Source organism: Telopea speciosissima, chromosome 10 (assembly GCF_018873765.1).
Source record: "Telopea speciosissima isolate NSW1024214 ecotype Mountain lineage chromosome 10, Tspe_v1, whole genome shotgun sequence".
NCBI classification, from domain to species: domain Eukaryota; kingdom Viridiplantae; phylum Streptophyta; class Magnoliopsida; order Proteales; family Proteaceae; genus Telopea; species Telopea speciosissima.
In genome coordinates, this window is record NC_057925.1 from 11,343,762 (window position 1) to 11,369,725 (window position 25,964).

The 25,964-nt window shown below is 40.6% G+C and overlaps 1 protein-coding gene across 1 annotated transcript; it reads left to right on the plus strand.

Moving 5' to 3' along the window:
- The first annotated feature begins 10,661 nt into the window (after positions 1-10,661).
- LOC122643224 (agamous-like MADS-box protein AGL61) lies at positions 10,662-20,466 on the plus strand. The gene is made up of 2 exons (XM_043836868.1): positions 10,662-10,809; positions 20,048-20,466. Exons 1-2 carry the CDS (start codon positions 10,662-10,664, stop codon positions 20,464-20,466), a joined length of 567 nt encoding a protein of 188 aa, XP_043692803.1.
- Positions 20,467-25,964: the final 5,498 nt, after the last annotated feature.

The window sequence follows — 25,964 nt, forward strand, 5'->3', positions numbered from 1 at the left end:
TAATGTCTTTTTTGGTAAATCTAATTTATTGAGAAAGAAAAAGAGATCGATTTATTACAACCAAAGGACAGCAGCCCTATAACATCTCATGGGCATTCCCGAGAGAAGAAGGGCACCTCCAACACTAAAAAGAACATACGCGCTCCAAACAGCGCCCAATTTGCTAATTAGTTGTTATCCCTACAGACCAAGACTTCCTCTGGTGGTCTGGCATAGCTTGCTTAAAAGCATGCCTGTGGCTTGTTCAGTGAATCAAGTACTCCTCATTGCATTGGTGTTTGGTATGCACCTTCCACGCTTTCCAACCCCACCCAATGTATTATTTGTTAGGATTTAAACACCAATCTAGTTACCCGAATGTGCAGCGGAATCGGATTGGATATTTACCTTTGCATTCAAGTTTGAGATCTTTTCTCATAACAAAAATTAAACGGGAAACATAGGATACCTGAGAACCATAAATGTAGTTCGTCCTTTAGACAATAGTTATTCCATACTCGAGCAACAATGGGGATTGAAAGTTTTTTATTTTTCAAGCTTCAATCCAAAGCAAAGCCAACATGAACGTTCACTTGATATTCCCCAATTAAGGATAGTGGATTTCGTATTGAGCATCTCTTTCGTTCACGATGCGATATCACTAATCCAACACACCAATATATAGTCCACATGACATCAACCATTAGTGTACCAAAACCTGTAATGTAACACCATAACGATACGATCTCTCAGGTCAAAGGATTGGTGATGGGTACGCATCTTTCCTTAATACGACAGGCAGTAACACATGTGAGAATTTGTATTAGATTCTTTTCTATACACAGAAATAATGTGTGGTTACATTTATGCTTTGAAAACAACTTTTCTAGTGACATACAATCTAACGACCATATGAACGGGATGCCCAGTCCTATTCCTAGTAGAGAACTATTTTGGGTGAAAACCCATGGAACAAACATATAAGTCAGTAAATAAATTCATGCAATAATTAATATTAAATTTATTATTTTCAAAATAATCCAGGTTTGATGGACACACTCCAACATTCTCCCCCACGTTGGGCTTCTCCCTCGGTGTCCACCCGGCCCCTGGCTGTCCTCGAAGCATGACCCCCAGAACCCCCTATAAAAAAAGTCGTCTTATCCCCAACAGTTACTATTTGATTTTGTAATACAGAGAGAATGACCAACTAACCATACATATATATCTCATGCAAGGAGCTAGTTTTATTCCATCTACCGATTTTTTATTTTATACATACAAACATACATACATACATATCTATAAGAACAAAGTTTCTCGGCTGGGAGTGTAGCCTTTGCGCTAGCGCCATATTGTCTTGTCTCTCTCCTCCTCCCTATAAATGACCTCCCTACTAAATAAAAATAAATTAAAATCCCCCTGTCAAATTATCCCGCCAAATAATTGGGTTGCCCGCCCATTGCTAAGTGACTTAAATTGTAGCAATAATAAAAACTATTGCTGTGTATACCTTTTCAGTGGGTTTTTTTATTACCATTGATATATTCTATTCTTTATTGAGAAAAAATTATTTCAAACATTAATGCTATTACTTCTAATATTTTGATACTATTTATAGTCTTTATAATTATATCATAATTTTGGTTGTATTTTTTGCAGTATTTGTCACAAATAATTATCTTTAACTCAATTTGTATTATTTACTGGATTTTTTATGTTTTAATTTTATTTTTTCCGATTGATTCACGATCGATATTTGAGTTGATACCAAAAATATTTTTTTTTCAATTTTATTATTTAAGGGATATTTTCTTTTCTTTTTTTATTTTGATTGTTAATTCTGAACATATGGATGGGTACGTATACATATATTTATATATTTAATAATTAAATAGACATGGTCTATATTACAACAGTTATAGAAAACTGTTGCTTTATATGTTTTATTTTTTATTATTTTATAATCATCGCTTCACCATTATTACTGGTATAATAATTACTAATAATAAATTTTATTTCTTGGATTTCTATAGTATAGGCTGATTCTTCCCAAATCTATCTGATTCCTACTAAATTGAGAAGTGTTTACCAAATTCATATATTACAACCACTTATTTCTTGGATTTCTGTGGCTTGTTCAGTGAATCAAGTACTCCTCATTGCATTGGTGTTTGGTATGCACCTTCCACGCTTTCCAACCACACCCCATGTATTATTTGTTGGGATTTAAACACCAATCTGGTTACCCGAATGTGCAGCGGAATCGAATTGGATATTTACCTTTGCATTCAAGTTTGAGATCTCTTCTCATAACAAAAATCAAACGGGAAGCATAGGATACCTGAGAACCATAAATGTAGTTCCTCCTTCAGATAATAGTTCTTCCATACTCGAGCAACAATGGGGATTGAAAGTTTTTTATTCTTTAAGCTTCAATCGAAAGCAAAGCCAACATGAACATTCACTAACGAATTAGGGTTTCTAAAATCTTAACCACAAACCATCACTCAAAGGGAGCAAGAGAGAGGGGAGAGAAAAAGTTTGCCAAGGGGGATGTCAGAGAAATTCAGCCAAGCCAGTGAGTGCCCCCGCCCCCTTTGTGGTGTGTTGTTATAACTCTCAACACCTTAGGATTAGGGTGGATTCCCTTATTCACTTTCCTGATGTGAAAAGGAAACTTGACTTGCTACCCAACTTGCTTCTAAAGAGGGAAGATGTAGAATCTTAAAGGGATTTTGTGTTCTCTTTAATTAGTCAATATTTTATTTAATAAAATACTATAATTAAATGACCAACAACCTCTTTTATTTTTCTAATTAAATGTCATGCATAATTAAACTCTTTAATCTGCATATAAGACCCTCCACTAAACAATATCTCATGATGGACTATAGAGTATTTAATTAAATATTGTCAACCCCAATCCATCATACAAGTCTTTAATTAGAGATCATGTGATCACAATAGGACGACCAAAAATGCGTTTAAACATTGTTTGAAATAATATACTGATATACTTAATAAATTGAAAATAAATTTTGTAAACAATTTATAAGAATGCCACTGGATCTGGATTCCAGTCCGATTGATCATAGACATTCTTTCTACTTAATATTCCTCAATCAAAGGTAGTGGATTTCATATTGAGCATCTCTTTCGTTCACGATACGACATCACGAAGCCAACACACCAATATATAGTCCACATGACATCAATCATTGGCGTACTAAAATCCGTAATGTAACACCGTAACGATACGATCTCTCAGGTCAAAGGACTGGTGATGGGTACGCATCTCTCCTTAATACGACAGGCTGTAACACATGTGAGAATTTGTACCAAATTCTTTTCTATACACACAAATAATGTGTGGTTACATTTATGCTCTGAAAACAACTTTTCTAGTGACATAAAATGTAACGACCATATGAACAGGATGTCCGGTCCTATTCCTAGTCGAGAACTATTTTGGGTGAAAATCCATGGAACAAACATATAAGTCCATAAATAAATTCACGCAATAAGCAATATTAAATTTATTTTTTCCAAAATAATCCAGGTTTGATGGACACACTCCAACATTCTTCCCAACGTCGGGCTTCTCCCTCGGTGTCCACCCCTAGCTGTCCCCGAAGCATGACCACCAGAACCCCCTATAAAAAAAGTCTTCTTATCCCCAACAGTTACTATTTGTTTTTGTAATACTGAGAGAATGACCAACTAACCATACATATGTATCTCATGCGATGAGCTAGTTTGATTCCATCTACCGATTTTTTATTTTATACATACATACATACATACATATCTATAGGAAGAAAGTTTCTCGACAGGGAGTGTAGCATTTGCGCCACCGCCATGGTGTCTTGTCTCTCTCCTCCTCCCTATAAATGACCTCCCTACTAAATAAAAATAAATTAAAATCCCCCCTGTCAAATTATCCCGCCAAATAATTGGGTTACCCGCTCATTGCTAAATGACTTAAATTAGAGCAATAATAAAAACTACTGCTATGTATTATGTATACCTTTTAGGCGGGTTTTTTTATTACCATTGATATATTCTATTTTTTATTGAGAAAAAATTGTTTCAAACATTACTGCTATTACTTCTAATATTTTGATACTATTTATAGCCTTTTTACAATTATATCATAATTTTGGTTGTATTTTTTGCAAGATTTGTCACAAATGATTATCTTTAACTTCACATGCTAAGTTTCAGCCCTGCCAAAGTAGTTCATGTGGCGAAATAGAAGTTTGAAAACCCAGGTTTTTTAACTGCACAATAGTGCTCAAAGGTACATATACGTATGTGGAAATACATAGGGATGTGTTCCAATACATGAGACGAATATTTGATTGATTAAGCTAAAAAATTTGATAAATAGTAATATAAACCATGATCTATCTATCCAACGGTTAAAATAGCCATACCATCAATCCATGAAACAACATTTAAAAGGTTCCTACCGTGGGTTTGTAGGAACTATTTTCTCATTGAGTTGGACCACAAAAGTGTAGAGTTCCCTGTCCAAGTAATCCAACCAAGCATTTGGTAGATCTCACATCTTTCTCCAAGTGCATAAAACCCATGCCCTCGTTCGGCCATAACATCTCTCCCAAAGCATTAAAAATTTCTATTACTCCCTTGAACTTGCACCTTATTTACTTAAACTCCCTTATCAGAAGTTTCACCTTTGAGTCCCCCTAAAAAGTGAACCTTTACCTCTTTTTCTCTCCAGCTATATTGAAATGACTAAATTACCCCTCCTATCAACCTATTAATCAGTTCTCATCACCTGTCTTTTTCCCTCTTTATTTTAAAATTTTTTTCTTCTTCCCCTACCTCGTCCGAGAATGCAGCCACTCATCCAGATGGTCCAACCCCCTACCCCCAAGCGATACGGCCCTTTCTAATGAGATCATGAAGGCACCTCTTCCCCACATTTAAGATGCTGACCTTTGAAAAGTATGACGACACCACGGACCCTCTGCATCACTTGGAGAGCTTCAAGTCCATGATGATTCTCTATGGGGCCCATGACGCCATCATGTGTCGAGAATTCTCAGCTACTTTGAAGAAAGCCAAGAGCGTTTGGTTCTCCTGCCTCAAGTTGAAATTTATCAAAAACTTCCAGGAACTCAGCGAGTCCTTCGTCAACAACTTCCTGAGCAACAAAAGTCATGGGAAAACTTCGGTTAACCTGATGACCATAAAGCAGTGCAACAGCAAGCCTCTCCTTGGTGGTATCGATGATGACAACTCCTGTTCTTCCTATTAAAGAAGCCGCCCTACAACCTCCCTGACCTACTAGCTATCAGCGAGAAATACATCAATGCGTTTGAGACTGGCTGCACAAAAATATATCGAAGGAAGTGAACCGGACAAGAACAAATCTAGAATAGAGAAATCCGAGCTGGTTTGAGCAAAAAACAATGCTCTGACCGAACCTTAGGTTGGTTGAAAAGCCCTGCCAAGGTGTTTGACAAGTACACTCCCTTCACCCACAAAAGATTTGACATATTGATGTAGATCAAGAACAAGGACTATGTCAAGTGGCCAAGCAAGATGGGCTCACACTTGGGGAGACAAGATCAGAGAAAGTACTACTGGTTCCACTGGGATCACATGCATGACACTAACGACTACAAGCACCTCAAGGGAGAGATTTTTTTGGTGCAACCTCAAGGCTCAAGGGAGAGCTTGATCCAAAGAGGTTACCTTGACCCATACATTGACAAAGACGTTTAGGATGCGACTAGGGATGTAAATGAATAGTCAAAATCCGTTTCCGTATCCTTGTCCATATCCGTTTAGTATTATCCGAATCCATCCGAAAGCTAAACGGATACAGATACGGATAGGCTATAGCTATCCAAAATGCTATATTTACATATAAACGGATAAAATATTCGATTCGTATTCGATTCGTATCCGTATCAGTATCCGTTTAACACTATCCGAATCCGTCCGAAAGCTAATCGGTTCCGATCTGAATCTGTCCGAAAGCTACTCGATTCCGAATGCGGATATAACACTATCCAAACCGAATTCGATCCGTTTACATCCCTAGATGCGACCTGATCTGAGCGACGTGCGGAAAGAGAACATAATTGAAGAAGAGACTGAGGTCCAGAAAGAAATGTCCTGACCCACAGAAAAGGACACAACGGCCATGCAGATTGTGACACTCCAACTGGGGTGATTGCCACAATTAGAGGTGGACCAACAGCTAGGGCAACTCTTCCTCCTCTAGGAAAGCCTACACTCGAAGTTTCTATAGCACGGAATGGCCAAGCAAAAAAGCCAAGACGGGATAGGTGATATCCTTCTCCAATGAAGACCTCAAGGACAACAATGTGCCACACGATGATGCTATCATCATAGCATTAAAGATCACAAACTTCGAGGTGGAAAGGATGGTCGACAATGGGAGCTTGGCCACCACTCTCTTCTGCGATGTGTATGAGAAAATGAAGCTGGGAAAAGATAGGTTAAAAGAGCTGGATTCGCCGCTGTATGGGTTCATGGGAACACCAGTCAATGTCGAAGGGTTAATAGAACTGCCCATAACTGCAGGAATTGAACCATGTCAATCCATGATCATGGTCGTCAACATCTCTTGCACATACGACACAATCTTAAGCAGGGCAGTGTGAGGACAAATGACATCATGGCGGGGGATCGTCATGTGTCCTCCACCTCATTTCTCTATGGGAAAAAAAAATGAGGTGAATTGAATGTAGGACTCGCCACCTGGAGGAGGGTTCAGGACCCATAATTTAAATTGACTCTCTTGCAATGCCCATAGGGGACTGATCGGTCCATTGGTTTGGGTACATGTCATATTACGGTATGGCGAAAGTGGAGTCTAGAATACAAGGAAAGGTAAGGAAACATACTTGAAAGCTTAGCTGCATGGTAAGGGTTAGTATACAGGGAAGTAAAACAATGAAATAAAGACAAAGAAAAGCCCAAATGCATGACAAGCATGTGGTGAGATTTATGACAAGTAGAGATGGATGGAGATACTAGCATGTACATGTGCATGTTGAAATTGTGGAGGAAGATGCATGAATGGCAGAAAGGGGGGGAGGATGAGGACATTAGAGGAGGAGGAAACATGGTGTAGAATATTTGACAAGAAAATATAGTATATGAAAAGCATGTAAGCATACCATAGGCTGAGAAAATACAACAAATATTATAATGAGAGAAAATAGGATGAGTCTTAGTCTACAGGGGACGAGGATCATACATTAAAAGTAAAGGAAGAAACAACAACAAGAGTGTAAGTGATCACCATCTGGAGAGATGGGATCACATGCCTCTAAAGATGCAAAATAAGTATGAACACGATGAAATCGACAAAACATACGTACAAGAGAAAATGGTCTTACCTATTTGGAAGATGTTCTAACTAAAAGAGATGGAGGCTTCCCTTTGTGACTCAGGAGGTTGATATGTAGAGATAGTATCACCAGTGGTTGGATTTTCTTGTCTCTTTTTGGACAACACTTCATCCCCAAGCACCAAAATCACTAAGTATTGATGACTCTAAGCTATGAACTTGAAGCTTGAGATCCAATGACCAAGTAGGGACTCAAGAGCAATGGCAATTGAGCAACGGGGTGAGGATCAAGCAAGGACCAAAGACCAATTGTTCGTGCACTCAAAAATTCATGCAAGGATCATAGATTTGATCTGGATCATTGGTGAAGTATGGAGAGAGGTGTCTTTGCATCGACGATGAGTATTTGGTTAAAGTTATGACCAATGGAGTATGGGCAAGTTGTTTGTTGCCAAAGTTGAGGTTTCTTAGAGCCTAAGACAACCAATATTTGGATCCAAGTTGCAAAAATTGAGCTTGGTCGCGAATGGAAATGAAATCGGAGCTAAACATGCTAAATTTGGGTGTCTATGATTTTCATAGGATCAACATTGAAGTTGGGTCATGTCTATGATTTTCATAGGATCAACATTGAAGTTGGGTCAAGTCGACATCGTGGAGGGGTATGGTCGACATCAAGCTGATATCGACGAACAGAGATAGACATCGAGCTGATATCGATGATAATGAAGGTATGGTTGAGTGTTGGTAAGAAATGTCTGAATGTCGAGGGTATATATGCATTCAAAGAGTTCAGTTCGACATTCACATGGGTGAGGTTGATGTCAACTCAGGGCTTTTAAGTGTCGACCTTGGGTTCGAATGTCTATTTTGGATGTTTGGGCTAGTTTTGTGCTTGGCCAGATTGGTTCCAAAGAGGACTGGGTCAGGTCTAGCCCTTCAGGGATGATTTGGAGTATCCAGGGGCTCTTGTTTTGGCTCTGAAGAAAGTTTATGGGGTTTTCCCTCTTAGGGGTATTGTGAGTGAACGATCTGTGAACGAATTGGGGAAGTTCACACTTGCGCTACATCTATAGATACGTTAACTCTACGCCTTGAAGGATGCTCATCTTCATCACGAGAAGCCTCTGGATGGAATGACAAAATGAGGTGTCTATAGAATGCCCCTCTTTGATTAAGATTATGAAACAATTGAAGGTCAAAGAAGTGATTCCTGAATACTTCGAATCATCAAGAGTTTGAATGAAATCTTACAAGTTCTTTGCTCAGGGGCACTAGAGCGCGAGGGGTGATGGAAACATTCCTACATAACGGCTCCAATAGATGAACATAGGGATGCCAGGGCGGCCATTTTGTTGGCTATGCTAGCTAGTGTGGATACCGAGACCTGTGGATGCGGGTCTTCATCCACCTTGCAAGCGGGATCCGCTTGATTCGGGGTCCCTTAGTGACATGGGGTTTGGGATCATGATATATACATAGTAAAAATAAATGGAGTTGCCACCTAGGATTCGGGCGTAGGACCCAATGGGGTAGCCCCATCCAGGATGAATGGATAGGGCTATATGATTCCATATGGTTTGGTCAGAGAGTCTAGGTAAGTGGACAAATTATGAGAGTAGGAAGGTATTAGCACACCCCATCTCGTCCAGTCAAACCAGTCTTTCTACTAGATGCTTGATTTTATATATTTTTCCATAATGATATTTCTTATACCAACATGTGAGACTAATTTATGATGCATCAAATATGTAAAAATGAACTAAATATGATACTTGTCAAAAATGGTAATGCGCATGTTAAAATAATTTAAGTTACTTTAATCTATGGAAATGAGATAAAGTACTTTATAGAAAATAAAACAAAACATTGCTTTTTGTAAATAAGGCTTACTATTTACACTAATGCAAGCTACTTTAATTGTCTATATCATGCCAACATGATAAAAATGAGAAAGACATAAACCTCATGTGAAATTAACTAAGTAAAAAGAAACACTACAAATATGAAATATGATGATGTCGCACGGATCAAGTGGAGACGGAAGACTGGCTTGCCTCTCTTTCGTTAAATAGAGTAACAACTATATAAGATAGCTATGGGTTACTCGGACTTCAGGCAAAGTGACAGCTGTTATCACTCAAATCTCGGGCAGAGTAATGGCGTCTCTGGGGATTTCTCAAGACTATCGCTTGTTACTCGGACAGAGTGATGATGCTACATGACCATAATAAGGATACCATGGGGAATGTAATGAGAGAGGGTGAAAAAATGAGAGGTGAAATAGGAGGGAGGCTCAAATATCAAAGTAGGACATGGGATATAGATGGGAGGGTCACTATAAAGCATGCACACACACACACACACACATTCAAAAAATGGTCATTTTTTGGGGGGGGGGGGTTTATTTTGTAAATCCAACTACCAACTACAGGTGAGGGATCCGGTATTCGACCGTGTCCAATTGTCATCATCATTGTGGATGGCTGGCAATTTTCAGCGTCTACACTAATATATACAAGGATGCTTAAAGAGGTCCCAATATTGCAGGTTTCCTAGGAGCGAAGCCAGCTCCATTCTTAATAAGTAACTACCATGGACGGTTATATTTTGAAGATTCTTTGTTTTTTTCCTCTTGATTAAAATGGAAATTAAACTGTCTTTCGTGGTACCATACATATATATATGTTACCGTACACACTCCAGGTGACACCATAGATGGATCGTATAGGCAATTACTATGTTTCTGATCATATCATACCCAAAAGAAATTAAAAACAATATCATATCATATCTCCTATTACATTCCTAAAGAGCACCACAGTTATCCCTAAACAATGTTCATGCAGCACAGTAATCTTAGATTTTAGCTTAACAGACATTCCGCTTCCTTTTCCCAAACACCACATCATATAAAAGGAAATAAATATATATTTTTTTTTATCAAAAAGGAAATAAATATGAACTTGGTTTTCGGATTTCAAGTCCAAAATGGTGTTCAAACTGGAGAAAGGAATTTGCCAACCAAGAAAACTAAATCTCGTGATGATAACATTTTTTAATCTAAATTTTCCTAATTTGTGGCTAAATCTCTTAAGTTTGTTACCAAAAGTAAAAATTATAAAAAAGTAAAGTTTCAAAAAAGGAAATAAGATGAAATAGAGGCAAAAATTTTAATATATTCGGACAGCTTTGAGAGATATTGAAGGAAAGAAGGCCTATAAATTGAGTCCAAAGAAACAACAATTTCTCTATTATCTCTTTCTTTCCCTTGATGGGTGGTGAAGCAATCTTTTTTTAGTGTTTCTCTTATTGTTGCAGTGAGATGGCAAGGAAACCAAGCATGGGTCGGCAGAAGATTGAGATCAAGAGGATCAATTGTGAATTTTCTCGACAGGTCACTTTCTCTAAACGCCGAGCAGGACTCTTCAAGAAGGCTAGTGAGCTCTGTACTCTCTGTGGTGCTGAGATATGTTGGACAAGTGTGTGTCCATCAAACCCGGTTCGGTCCGGTTCAACCCGGTTCACCTTTGTATTGAACATTTATATATTTTAGTTTAATATTGTCACATGCGATATAAACTTTTTGAGCATTATGTGTCCGTAAGTTATACTTAAAATGGTAGTCACGACTAGGGTTTGGGCTGGGCACCCTTATCATATGGTCGTCGCATTGGGTATGCCTAGACATGTGATGTTAGGGTACGAATGCGAGTGCTCACATGTTTGATGTGTGCATTGGCGAAGAATCTACTTTGTCGATTCCCTCATGTATTACTACCAGATGTAGGAAGGGATAGACATGTGTCATCGACACCCTGTACCTGAGGGAACCCTGTCACTGCAAAGTGTGATCGTATTCTTTGGTTCATCAATGACTGAGACTCAAGCGAGTCAAAGCCGGTGTTCTGGGAATGCGTGAACACTTTGTGAGTGAAAGAGTTATCCAACACGGTCACCACTACCCGATTGGGGAACACCAAGATAGAGACTGTCTGTGCATGGTCGGATCAGAATCTGGATCCAGTACCGTTTTGGAAATGGTTTTGCAAAATTTATTTTACATAAAATGATACATTATTTATAGTTATTTCAAATAAAGTGTTTTATCAAGTTTTACGGGACCCAATCGGATGCACAGATGCTCTTATATGGACATGTACTATGGATTGGGGTTTGGTAGTACATGTGTACATGCCCTAGATTCCATAATGATGGTGTTGATTAGTGGGGGGGTTGTATATGATAAATTGTTATCATATAGGGAGTTATTTGGAATTTGCTAATTTAATTGGCTCTTTATTTAATTAATGGATTTGGTGCTAATTGTAATTATCCATTAATAATTAAATAAAGAATCTAATTAATACTTTCCCTATTAGATTCTGCTTCTTCACCTGTGTAGCACTTTGAGTTTAAACAGAACTGCCAGACTGAGAGAGAGAGAGTCAGACTCTCACTAGGGCTCTATTAAATCTATCTAGGATTTAATTAAACCCTATTATTATAAATAGGGGACCAAAAATAAGCAGAAGAGAAGCTCTCCACGTTTTTGGAGCAGACACTCTCTCTCCTACATTTTTGGTTTCTCTCTCTCCCACTTGTGATCTCTCTTCTTCTTCTTGCTTCTCTCACCTGTGTTTGAGAGTTAGGGTTTGTGAAACCCTAGATCTGTGCTGAGGAGTTTGAGGGCATGTGGGATTGGCGTGTAGAACCTTGGTAGCACCATTGGAGGTTCAGATTTGTTTGCTTGGAGCGCTCATTGGAGGAAGAACCACTGTCTATTGGAGGAGCAACACTTGAGGCTCACCAGGTTAGCAGTTCTTTATTAATTCCTTCTATTCATTGATTATTAATATTTATGGGATACGAAAGAAACTCGAATCGATTATTTTCCGCTGCGCATTCGAGTATGGGATGGATCCCTCTTGCCATGTGATGGACTAGAGACGAGTTTCTCCGTCCCTATTGTGATAATTAATTTTATGGAATGCAATAGGGAAGGAGAAACCCTAATAGGGATGCACCAGGGTTCCCATGGGCGACCATGGAAAACCCTAAAATAAAAATGGGGCACCCATGGGACACCATGGGCTAACCCAAGGCATGCAAAACCCTAAAGATAAATATCTTGGTCTCCCTAGGGAACCATGGTTTGATCCTTGGACCGTTGTTTGGCCAACAGTGTGGTATCAGAGCCACCTTTTCCACCCATGAATATTAGATAATTAATGGTTAATATGATTATCATGAGTGGGATGCAAGTTGGAACATGGGTGGTTAGGATATGGTTGTTGTAATAACCTTCCCATGTGCACATGGGTAGTTACAAGGTTGTTAGTGTAACAACCTACCCATGTGATGATGGATTTGGTTTGTTTTGTTTATTCCAATTATTGAAGCATGTATCCAATTAGGTTGTGATTACTAATTTTTATTTTAAAATTTTTTAATCATGTTCTATATGTGGGGGGGGAGCGCACGCTGCCAAGCCTCTGTGCACGCCCTTCCCCATGAACCTACCCTTGTGCGCATCCCCTTGTGGGCTGCTGCCTGCGGGCAGCAAGCTTGCGGGCCTGCAGGCTGCTGTCCGTGGGCTTTAGCCTATGGGCAGCAGGCCTGCGGCCTACAGCCCAAGGCTGTTGTCTGTGGACCCTGTGCCTATGGGCTGCGCAGGGAGTGCCTGCAGCCTGCACAAGTGGGCTGCAACACCCCCCTTGTTTTCCCTCCAGTTTACCAAAAAAAAAAAAAACAGATTTTTCAAAACAGAATTTTATTATTTTGTTTTGTTTTTGGAGGATGATGATGGGTGAAGAGATTCCCTCTTTACCCACTTGCAATTAAAATGCGATTTTAATTTTATGGGCTTGGATACATGATATCACATGCGATGTGGTGGTTCAATAATTGAAGGAATCCATGTTTTAATTTTTGGTTCACTTGCTTTAATGCCCATGCATGAAATTATATTATGATGTGATTATGGGAATGGCATTCTAATAAATGGATGGATTGTTTATGTATGTGATACATGGGGTTATGGGTGGATGTGATGCTTCTCTCTGTTTCTCTCTCTCCCCCTTTCTTTTTTATAAACAAATGTACTCCACCCCATGGGCAACCCAAATGGTGGGTTGGTTTCTCCATGCGGGGTTTCTTTATTATTATGGAAAGGAAAGTGTATAGAAATTTTCTAGGTTTCCATTGTAATTTTAGAGGAGTTAGGACTCCCAGGGCATGTAGATGGTGATCCACATGTGGTGCTCAAAGCTTATGGAGATGCAAGTCACCTACTTTGAAGACATGATCGGGCGGAGGAGATGATCGAGGCGTGGCATCCATGGCATGATAAATGCACCCAAAGTTATTAGTTTTATTTTTATTGGGAGGGTTCTTTAATTACTTCTGATAAAAATGCCACCATCCCATAATCACTTTTAATTAATGTTGATTAATTATGTTGTTTAAATCTATCCATGTATGTGAGAGTTAATTAATCCCTCTTTATTCACAATACATGTATGATATGGACTAGTCTTAATCGGTAGACATGTCCATGGCCTCCTATTGAAGATAAATATAGAAAATGTGTGACATGACCCCGCATAAGCCGACAGGACATTGCCAGGACCTCTGTCACGCATTTATCTATATTTACCTCCATCTAGATACGTTAGGGTATGGATAGTGAGAGGGCACTGCGACAGTGGGCCATCTTTCATGATTCCATGATTCTAACTAATGCGATAGGTAAGTACATGACTTGGGTGTATGTCAACCGACAGGATCTGGACATGACACCCAGGTGGTCGAAAATATTGGAAGCCCATGAGGTGGACAGCTTAGTCCACACTACCATGGTGTGTATAATGACTCCCGACAGGGTAAGTTATGCATGCAAGGGTTGTAGGTATCCAATTCATCTTTTGGGTTATGAGGGAAACCCAAATCATGAAAGACCATTGATGTGTGTGTGCTCAATTTATTATTTTCAATGGTCATTAATTAGCTTGTGGTTATTTACTTGTGCATGTGTAGATTAATATACGATGGCTGCCGTTAATTCCAACCTGTTAACACTCATTAGCGAATACAAACTTAATGGTACAAACTATGTCGATTGGTACTGGAGCATTAAGTTGCTCCTGGCTACTGAAGGACTGTACACAGTTCTAGATGAACAAGTTCCTCCTCAACCCGACTCGAAAGATTTTGAGGCAAATGAAGAGATGCAAGGGTTCCTCATGAGGGATTCCAAGGCATCACTCCATATCCTAGGATCGTTGAAAAAATCAGTTGTAGACTCAGTCAAGGATATACGCACTGCTGGGGGTAAAATGGATAAGCTTGCTAAATTGTTCAACAGGCAGTTGACACACGCACATTCTGATGCTATGAGTCAAATCCATAACTCCAAGATGTCTCAGGGGACTCCAGTGATGGATCATGTAATGAAAATGATCAATCTATTTGAAAAACTGGAATCCATGGGAATTGATTTCAGCCTGCGATACAAGACTGATGCGATCTTAGCGTCACTCACTTCTGCCTACGCACCTTTTAGGATGTTCTACAAGATGTCCGAGAAGGAGATGGAGCTCACCGAGCTTGCTAATGCACTGGTAGAGGCTGAAGCGTCCTTGAAAAAGGACAAGGCTGAGGTCAATGCAACTGAGGTAAAGCCTTCTTCAAATGGGAAGAAGAAGAAAAAGGGAAGTAAGGGCAAGACCCTGAAAGCCAAGTGTGGGAAGTCTGACAATAAAGGCAAAGGCAAGTGCTTTTATTGTAAGAAGGAGGGTCACTGGAAAAGAAACTATCGTGCTTACCTGGCAACTTTGAAGACAAGAAGCCAGATGAAACAGAGGCTGCTAAAGAAGGTACATGTAATGTTCACGTTCTTTATGAGTCTAATTTATCTTTTGAACCGACCAATTCTTGGTTGGTGGATAGTGGATCCACTGTTCACATTTACAATGATTTGCAAGGGTTCAAGGAGACAAGGAACCTGGAAAGAAATGAAGTGCGTCTTCGGATGGGCACTGGAGCTGAGACCATGGTGTTGGCTGTGGGAACTTTTATTTTAAATTTTAGTTCTGCTAGTTTAGTTTTAAAGGATTGCTATTATGTACCCTCTTTCAAGAGGAAGATAATTTCAGTTTCAAAACTTGTTTTGGACGGATATAGTTTTTCCTTTAATTCTAAATTGATTATTTGTTTTAATAATTCCTTTGTGGCATCCGGATATATGCAAAGTAGTTTGTATTTTCTAGATTGCCCTATTAGAACGAATGTTGTTTCAAATGTTGATTTGAAACGGAAAGCAGCTCCAGTGAACTCAACATATCTGTGGCATCTAAGATTGGGTCACATTAATATGGACCGAATTAGTAGATTGGTGAGGGATGGGTCCTTAGAGAGTCTGAGGGTGGAACCATTCCCCACTTGTGAGTCATGCCTTCAGGGCAAAATGACCAAGAAATCCTTTAGCAATAAAGGTGCTAGAGCCACAGATCTGTTGGAGTTGATACACACTACGTGTGTGGACCCATAAACATACAAGCAAGATATGGGTATGAGTACTTTATCACGTTCACCGATGATTACTCTAGATATGGTTACATATACTTGATGCGTAGGAAATCGGAAGCCTTTAATAAATTCAAAGAATTCCAAGCCGAGGTTGAAAGATAGCTCGATAAACGCGTCAAGTCCTTACGATCAGATCGTGGAGGGGAGTATCTATCGGATGAGTTTAAAGAACATCTCATATCCCAAGGGATAGTTAGTCAACTAACTAATCCAGGCACACCATAACAAAATGGTGTATCCGAACGACGCAATCGGACCCTAGTGGATATGGTCAGGACGATGCTCACTTATAGTGAGCTACCTCTTTCTTTCTGGGGGTACGCTTTAGAGACGACGATATATATCTTGAATAAGGTTCCATCTAAGTCTGTAGCCAAGACACCCTTTGAGTTGTGGAAAGGGCGAAAGCCCAGTATTCAACACCTTAGGGTATGGGGTTGCATAGCACATGTGCGAAAGCAACAGACAGACAAGTTAGAATCCAGGACTTCGAGATGCTATTTCTTAGGCTACCCCAAAGGCACAATAGGCTGTTATTTCTATGACCCAGTTGACCAAAAGGTCATTGTAAGTAAACATGTCATATTTTTGGAGGAAGAAATGATGACCCAGAGGTCCGAACCAGTAGTCATAAAAGAGCTATCAGATGGCTCAGAAACGTCACTTCCAGAAGTGAGACCAACTGACATACCAGCTGAAATACCAACACCTGAGGAACCTCGACGCAGTGGGAGGACTGTTAGACCACCCACCAGGCTAACTCTTCTAACCGAAGAGGAAACAGTGGAAGAGTTCCACATGGTATCGGTTGAATCGGATGATGATCCGATGACATACTCTGAGGCTCTAAAGGATGTTGATGCCACTAGGTGGCTGGAAGCAATGCGCTCTGAAATTGATTCGATGCATTCCAATAAGGTCTGGACTGTAGTCGATCCACCACTTGGCATCAAGCCGATTGGATGTAAATGGATCTTCAAGAGGAAGAAGGGCGCAGATGGAAAGGTCGAGAGATTCAAAGCGAGATTGGTGGCAAAGGGTTATACCCAGAAAGAGGGTATAGACTATGAGGAAACCTTTTCACCAGTAGCGATGATGAAATCCATCAGGATTTTATTGGCTATCGCAGCACACTTTGATTATGAGATCTGGCAGATGGATGTGTAGACTGCATTTCTAAATGGGTTCCTTCAAGAGAAAATATACATGGAACAGCCAGAGGGGTTCTCTTCCTTGGAGGAAGAAAGAAAGGTGTGCAAATTGTAGAGGTCCATTTATGGGCTGAAGCAGGCTTCCAGGAGCTGGAACATCAGGTTTGATCAATCAATCAAATCATTTGATTTTGATCAAAACATGGATGAACCATGCGTTTACAAGAAGATCAATGGGAGGGCAGTATGTTTTATTGTTTTATACATAGATGACATATTGCTGATTGGTAACGATGTAGGATTCCTTTCATGAGTAAAATAGTGGTTATCCACAACGTTTTCGATGAAAGACCTTGGTGAAGCTAGCTATATCCTTGGGATCAAACTCGTAAGAGATCGCCAGAAAAAGATGCTAGGCTTGTCACAGGCTACCTATATAGACAAAGTCCTGGCCAGATTTAGTATGGAGAACTCCAAGAGGGGAAGTGTTCCCTTCAGACATGGAGTCAGTCTTTCCAAATCTCAATGTCCTCAGTGTCAGACAGACACTAAAAAGATGAAGAGGATTCCCTATGCCTCAGCAGTAGGGAGTCTTATGTACGCCATGTTGTGTACGAGGCCGGATATTTGCTATGCAGTAGGCATGGTAAGTCGTTATCAATCTAACCCTGGACGCGAGCATTGGAGTGCTGTTAAGAATATCCTCAAGTACTTGAGAAGGACTAAGGAATATTTCTTGGTTTTTGGATCTGATCAGTTGTCAGTATTGGGATACACAGATTCAGATTTCCAAACTGACAAGGATGACAGAAAATCCACGTCCGGGATGGTATATCTAATGGGTGGAGGTGCCATTGTGTGACGGAGTGCGAAACAAAAGTCTACAGCCGATTCTACTACTGAAGCAGAATACCTTGCAGCTTGTGATGCAACAAAAGAAGGTGTTTGGCTGAGAAAATTCCTATCAGATTTGGAGGTAGTCGCTGATCTTGTCAAGGGCTCTATTCCCCTGTTATGTGACAACAGAGGGCCATTGCACAAGCTAAGGAGCCTAGGGCTCATCAGAGGATCAAGCACGTGCAGCGGAAGTATCACCTCATCAGAGAGATTATCCAGCAGGGTGACGTGAGTATCTCCAAAGTGGACACAACTGAAAATGTGTCTGATGCCATGATAAAGGGTTTGTCACTAGGCTCCTTAGCTTGTGCATGGGTTTAAAATGTATGGGGAATTGGCTTTGATGTACAAGTGGGAGATTGTTGGACAAGTGTGTGTCCATCAAACCCGGTTTGGTCCGGTTCAACCCGGTTCACCTTTGTATTGAACATTTATACATTTTAGTTTAATATTGTCACATGCGATATAAACTTTTTGAGCATTATGTGTCCGTAAGTTATACTTAAACTGGTAGTCACGACTAGAGTTTGGGCTGGGCACCCTTATCATATGGTCGTCGCATTGGGTATGCCTAGACATGTGATGTCAGGGTACGAATGCGAGTGCTCACATGTTTGATGTGTGCATTGGCGAAGAATCTACTTTGTCGATTCCCTCATGTATTACTGCCAGATGTAGGAAAGGATAGACATGTGTCACCGACACCCTGTACCTGAGGGAACCCTATCACTGCAAAGTGTGATCGCATTCTTTGGTTCATCAATGACTGAGACTCAAGTGAGTCAAAGCCGGTGTTCTGGGAATGCGTGAACACTTTGTGAGTGAAGGAGTTATCCAACAAGGTCACCACGCCCGATTGGGGAACACCAAGATAGAGACTGCTCGTGCATGGTCGGATCGAATCGGATCGAGACCGTTTTGGAAATGGTTTTGCAAAATTTATTTTACATAAAATGATACATTATTTATAGTTATTTCAAATAAAGTGTTTTATCGAGTTTTGCGGGACCTGATCGGATGCACAGACGCTCTTATATGGACATGTACTATGGATTGGGGTTTGGCAATACATGTGTACATGCCCTAGATTCCATAATGATGGTGTTGATTAGTGGGGGGGTTGTATATGATAAATTGTTATCATATAGGGAGTTATTTGGAATTTACTAATTTAATTGGCTCTTTATTTAATTAATGGATTTGGTGCTAATTGTAATTATCCATTAATAATTAAATAAAGAATCTAATTAATACTTTCCCTATTAGATTCTAATTCTTCACCTGTGTAGCACTTTGAGTTTAAACAGAACTGCCAGATTGAGAGAGAGAGAGTCAGACTCTCACTAGGGCTCTATTAAATCTATCTAGGATTTAATTAAACCTTATTATTATAAATAGGGGACCAAAAATACGCAGAAGAGAAGCTCTCCACATTTTTGGAGCAGACACTCTCTCTCCTACGTTTTTGGTTTCTCTCTCTCCCTCTTGTGATCTCTCTTCTTCTTCTTGCTTCTCTCACCTGTGTTTGAGAGTTAGGGTTTGTGAAACCCTAGATCTGTGCTGAGGAGTTTGAGGGCATGTGGGATTGGCGTGTAGAACCTTGGTAGCACCATTGGAGGTTCAGATTTGTTTGCTTGGAGCGCTCATTGGAGGAAGAACCACTGTCTATTGGAGGAGCAACACTTGAGGCTCACCAGGTTAGCAGTTCTTTATTAATTCCTTCTGTTCATTGATTATTAATATTTATGGGATACGAAAGAAACTCGAATCGATTATTTTCCGCTGCGCATTCGAGTATGGGATGGATCCCTCTTGCCATGTGATGGACTAGAGACGAGTTTCTCCGTCCCTATTGTGATAATTAATTTTATGGAATGCAATAGGGAAGGAGAAACCCTAATAGGGATGCACCAGGGTTCCCATGGGCGACCATGGGAAACCCTAAAATAAAAATGGGGCACCCATGGGACACCATGGGCTAACCCAGGGCGTGCAAAACCCTAAAGATAAATATGTTGGTCTCCCTAGGGAAACATGGTTTGATCCCTGGACCGTTGTTTGGCCAACAAGATAGCCATTCTTGTCTTCTCACCTACAGGTAAGGTCTTCTCCTTCTGCCACCCTAGTGTGGAATCCATCGTTGATAGGTTCCTTAATGAAAACAATTCGCCACCGGAAACCGCTGCATTGCCTCTTGTGGAGGCTTTCCATGGAGCTAGTGTTTGCGAGCTCAACCAACAGTACACACAAGTGCTCAACCTAATGGAAATCGAGAAGAAGCGAGCTGAGACACTCTACCAATCGACCCCAGAAGCAAAGCAGGGTGAGCCCTGGTGGGAAGCACCCATTGAAAATATGGGATTGCATCAGCTTCAGAAGTTGTTGATTTTTATGGAGGAACTTAAGAAGAATATGAAGAAACGTGTTGATGCTTCTTCAATCATCCCTTATGGAGATGGTTATGGTTTTAGTATTGGACGTGGTCTTATCTGAATTACTCTTCTTCTTCTTTCAGTGTGTATAAGGGAAGTAGTTTTTTGTCTGGTAGTGTGGCCTACGCCAGAACTCTTATGTATCTATCTCTCTCCTCCTCAAAACAAGGGGGTATCGGTGTCTTTTCTTATGGGGAGGAAGCGATAGACTCATGAGAGGTTGCGTTGGCTATACTCCCGGACAGAGTTCTTTTTCCCAATAATTTATGGATTTTTTCAGTTTTTTTTAATTGAAATAAATGGAGAAATAATGATTGAAATTGACAAAAAATGGGCGTTCCTTGGCGAACGATTAAAAGAAGAATCCAGATTTAAATTAATTCATACCAATTAAGTTAATATAAAATGTATGTGCTTGGGTTGGCCTCGATACCTATTCTCTTAATAGTTCTTTGTTTTTTATTAGAATTATTGAATGAATAACTTCTCTTGTTCAATGGTAATCCAATTACATTAGGTATATATATATTTGGTGAAGCCTGATCTTAGTCCAAAAAGTGCAGTGGGAAATCTTCGGAGGGCCATTTCGGCCTCGAAATGCATCCGGATGGCCTTAAAGGTGCATACATTAATGCCAAAGACAATGAATCCTATAGAGCTCGTCGAAATCTTTGATTTGATATGTATATCAGCATAGTTAGGTTCAGGTGCGACCCTAATCAAGTGGGTCTTTTGGGCTTCTAAGGGCATTTATGTACTTGTTTGGGTTAGGGCTTTTCTATATAGTGTCCTTATCTCGTTGAGAGATGTAAGTGAGATCTGAGGATTTGTAACTTGCTTCAGAGAAATAGTGGAAACCAGTTCTGTTGTTGGCCGTAGATGTAGCCTACCTTCTTGGGGGTGAACCACATAAAATCCATGTGTTGTGTGTTTGTTCTTCTCTTCTTTTTCATTTTCAAGAGAGTCCTTGAGTACATAGAGTGTTATCACATGTGATACAAGGAGTCCTAGATTATTATCACATGTGATAGTCATGAATCAAATAGGTTGTTATCACATGTGATATAAAGATTATCGACAGCTATCATGTAGGCGGTGATCACCATCCAATCTTATCTCTATCGATAAATTTTCACTTTGAGTTGCACTTAGAGTAGAAATAAGTAGGTGAGTGACTATAAAAGATCGGGTTAGTTGACTTTGTAGGAGAATGGCTAGATGTGGATAAGCACGGTTGATAGGTATTGCTAGGGCCACGACCATTACCTCTACCACAGGGAAGGAGTGGGCAACCATGACCACTGTGTTGAGTCACATTAGTGGAAGCATGTGTAGAGGGATCTATCATAGCACGACGTGACTGAAGCAAATGCTTATGACTTACAAGTAGACCATGAAGTTCGGTGAAGGATATCAGATCAGAACGAGCCATCATAGTAGGAACCAGTGATTGATATTCATCACGTAGGGCGCGAAAGATGTGAATATTAAGATCTTCAGTGGGCAAGGGCTTGCCGGCAGCAACTAGTTCATCTGATAGAGACTTTGCACATTGGAGAAATTGGACAATGCTTTCATCATGTTTGTGTATGACGTTTTGCAGTGCAACATTGAGAGATAAAATTCAGGTAGTAAAAGCCAAGCTGTAGGCAGCATGACAGGCGTCCCATAACTCCTTGTTGGTGTTGTGACCAACTAAGGGTGGCCGTTAGGCTGTCCGTCTGACCCTTTCAACACCTTGTCAACCCATTTACACGTTACGGTCTTTAGATCTTTAGGACAGAGAAGGAGTTCCCACATCTCATTCTTGTTCAAGGCACTCCTCGCGCTTTTTCTCTAAGCTTATGTCAGGGGGCGCTCAAGAAGACTAGGTTAGGTACGCAACTTTTTCTCTTTTCCTGAACCCCTGACTGCTGCCCTGATCTTAGCAAATCCGAGAGCGCCCTTAGGTGAACTCTGCTCCTCTCACGAGAAGAGGGCTAAGGCTGAGGTACTCTTCAAGGGATATAGTATCCTCAGAAAGAGATGCGATCAAGAGACTCTTCACAAAGGCATCATGTTCACACCAGGTGGCGCCAAGAGTTGGATCTTGAGGGTGCGGCTTGTGACCAATTACATAATCATAGAGTCGTTGCCCAATGAGATAGGGCTCAATTTGAGTGTGCCAATAAACATAATTCTTAGATGATAATTTGAGGTGCAAAAAATGAGAGGCACCTGAGAGAGTGACGGGAGGAGCAGGAATGGCAGAAGCCGTGGGCATGGAGGAAGGAGGATCGGCCATGGACGGATGAGAGAGAGAGAGAGAGAGAGAGAGAGAGAGAGAGAGAGAGAGGAGAAAATAAAAATAAAAAAAATATTTTAGATGTGCTCATTGGAGCGTGTAGCTCTTTATACCATATTGAATGAATAACTTCTCTTATTCAATGGTAATCCGATTACATCAAGTATATATTGATAGGGTAGAGTTTTACAAGTAGAAGAGTCCTTGAGTACATAGAGTGTTATCACATGTGATATCAAGAGTCCTAAGTCAAATAGGTTGTTATCACATGTGATATGAAGATTATCGACAACTATCTTGTAGAAGGTCATCATCATCCCATCTTATCGTTGTCGATAGAGTTCCACTTTGAGTAGGAATGAATTAGGTGAGTGAATGTAGGAGATCGGCTAGATGTGGATAAGCACGGTTGATAAGAAGGTAGTTGAGCTGTTCCCACTGATGGCAATGGCGTAGATGGGTTAGTTCTCATTTTCTTTTGTTTCTCTGTATTCGTCTTGGTATGCCTAGACGTTGAATACTTGTTTTATCTTTTTCTTCTTAATATATCTTTGCTGACATTTAACAAAAAATACCTCAGCGTGCATGTGTACAATTCCGAACACAATTGTAACCACTAACTTTCTGCTAGTTGAGGGAAGGCCATTCATATTTGTGGAGAAAACAGTTTACAAAGAATTTTAAATACTACAGCTCCCTTGGCTCCGTTTGGTTGCAAGGGGAATTAGAGGAAAGAAAGTGAACATTTTTAAACCTAAAAATAGAACTTTGGTAATCATTATCCAAAATGATTGTATAAATTACTTAAAGGGAAAAAGAATGCAGCTCGGTTGTGTGGCCCCTGCGCTAGACACAGGAGCGCCCTAAATTACCACCCGCCCCCTATGAAACCAAAAATCCTATCTATGTTGATGCTCCTGTGTGGAGTCTCATTGGTCCCCACGCAGGTGCAAGAGTCATGCGACCTTGCAATGATCCCTTGCCGATTACTTAAATATCGATCTTATCATATTTCATAACGGTATTTTTTTAATGAAATTTTTATTTTAATTTTCAAATTCAAGGAATTCAAGGGATTGCGATTCAAAGTAAAGTGAGTTTTTATAACTAAATATGGAATGATTTGAAGTTAGTAATATAATCATGTGGGAATTTTTTTTTTTGCTAAAGATCAGCAATGTGTATTAAATATAGAAGAAAAACTTACAAGGATTGCCTGAAAACTTCAAAAAAGATAATCCAGAGAACTAACGTGAACCCTTCGGCCTAGCCCTTAGGTAAACGTTAGAGCCAGGCGATCAAATCAGTTACAAATTAGGTGAATCTATAGAAAGGTCGTTCAAGCACTTCCCAATAGACAATCTGCCAGATAAATTAGGGTGGAGCAGGCCAACAAGAGGTGTTTTTCCTTTTCGCCGCGTAGGTGGCAAGAGCATCCGCAGCCGAATTTGCTTCTCTATAGCAATGGGTCATACGCCACTGGATGGAGCCAAGAAAGTTAGAGGCTTTCCACCACTTATACATTAGGTTCCAAGGAATCTTATTAGAGAGAATTGAAGAGACAACTGCTTTCGAGTCGCACTCAATCCAAAGATTTCTTGCGCCCATTTCTCTAGCGGGGTCAACTCCTGTAAAGAAAGCCCCCAGTTCAGCCATGTAATTCGATCCCACACCCTGGTGCTCAGAGAAGCATCTTAACACAGCTCCCAAGTGATCATGAAGTACCCCTCCTCCTCCTATCGATCTAGGATTACCCAAGGAAGAGCCATCAATGTTCAATTTCCACCACCCAAGTGGTGGTTGCCTCCATCGCACTTCTACCATCCTTCTAACAGGTGGCCTTGAAATTGTCACCTTCAGCATACGTGCCAAGGTAAGATCATTCACTGTTTGCACCTACACCCCTTTCACCCTTATGCAGTCCCCAACTTCCCCATAGCATAGCTTTGCCACTTCAGTAGGAGTTCTTCTCAAGTTGTCATGGCATCGTCTATTGCGCTCCCACCAAATATTTTTGCAATAGATAATTAGTATAGCATCCCATGCCTTAGGTACGGGAACAGTCTTGGCCTTTCTGCGCCACCATGAAAACAATAATTCAATGGTTGGGAAACCACTCGAGCTCTGATTGAAGACATATAGCACCGCCATCCAGATTTGACGTGAGAAGGCATAGTCAAGAAATAGATGCTTGATCGTTTCGCAGTCCATGTAGCATAGATCGCACCTTGAAGCTAGAGGAACTGCTTTGTGACATACCATGTGGTCGGTGGGAAGTACTCCATGCGCAGGCCTCCATCCGAATACAGCAGCACGTGGATGAAGGTCACGGTTCCAAACAGTCGATACCCACTCAGGTGAGGGCGCCTTTATGCGCAGGGTCTCCCAAGCAGTCTTGACCGTGAAGCGGCCAGTGGTTGCAAGCTCCCAAAATCTCATATCCTGTCTGTTGTGACAAGTAATTCCACTGCCTTGAATCATCGTGAAGGCCCTTTGGAGTTCAGGTTCTTGGACTGCCGGCATATCCCAGCTACCTTCTTTCCAAAAGTCCGTCACCATTGCCGATAAATTGCGTGGAATGTGTAGGGGATAGACGAGGTCCTCAATGCTTTAGTTGTGAACCCACTTGTCATACCAAAAACTTACTGAATTTCCATTTCCAATCACCCATCTCTCTGCAAATCGAATAAAATCCCAAACTCTTCTTAGCCTAGGTAGAAGCGTGGAGGTATCAGCAGTCTTCTTGAGTGGCCCATCTGCCTTCACTAGTCGACCTCTCAAAAAAGCTGCCAGGGTAGACTGATCTGTGTATATAGTCCAGGAGAGTTTAGCAATCAGGGCCAAATTTAAATCTCATAATCGAAGAATTCCGAGTCCACCTTCCTTCTTGGGCTTACACAGCCTATCCCATCAAATAGTGATGGCCCTAGAGCTGTCAGCCTCCCTTGACCAAATAAAGTTACGTATCCATCTCTCCATAACCTCTATAGTGCCCAATGGCCAGAGATATACAGAGAAGTTGTGGACTGGGATACTACCCATGATAGTACGAACCAGCTCAATCCTTCTGGCCATGGCAGAAGGCGTCCCTTCCAAGACGCAAGTCTTAGCTTGAACTGATCTACTAGAGGCTTAATCATGTCGCGTTTCACCCCGCCCTTCATCAATATAACTCCTAGGTACCTTGTTAGGAAGGTACACACTGGGATTTGGAGCACTGATAAAATTCTCCATCTTCTAGCAGCTGAGACACGACCAAAATAGACCTTGCTTTT

Coding starts and splice junctions, on each gene's coding strand:
- LOC122643224 (XM_043836868.1), top strand. CDS start 10,662: ATGGCAAGGAAACCAAGCATGGGTCGGCAGAAGATTGAGATCAAGAGG. Junction 10,810..20,047: donor TCTCTGTGGTGCTGAGATAT/GTTGGACAAGTG, acceptor CCAACAAGATAG/CCATTCTTGTCTTCTCACCT.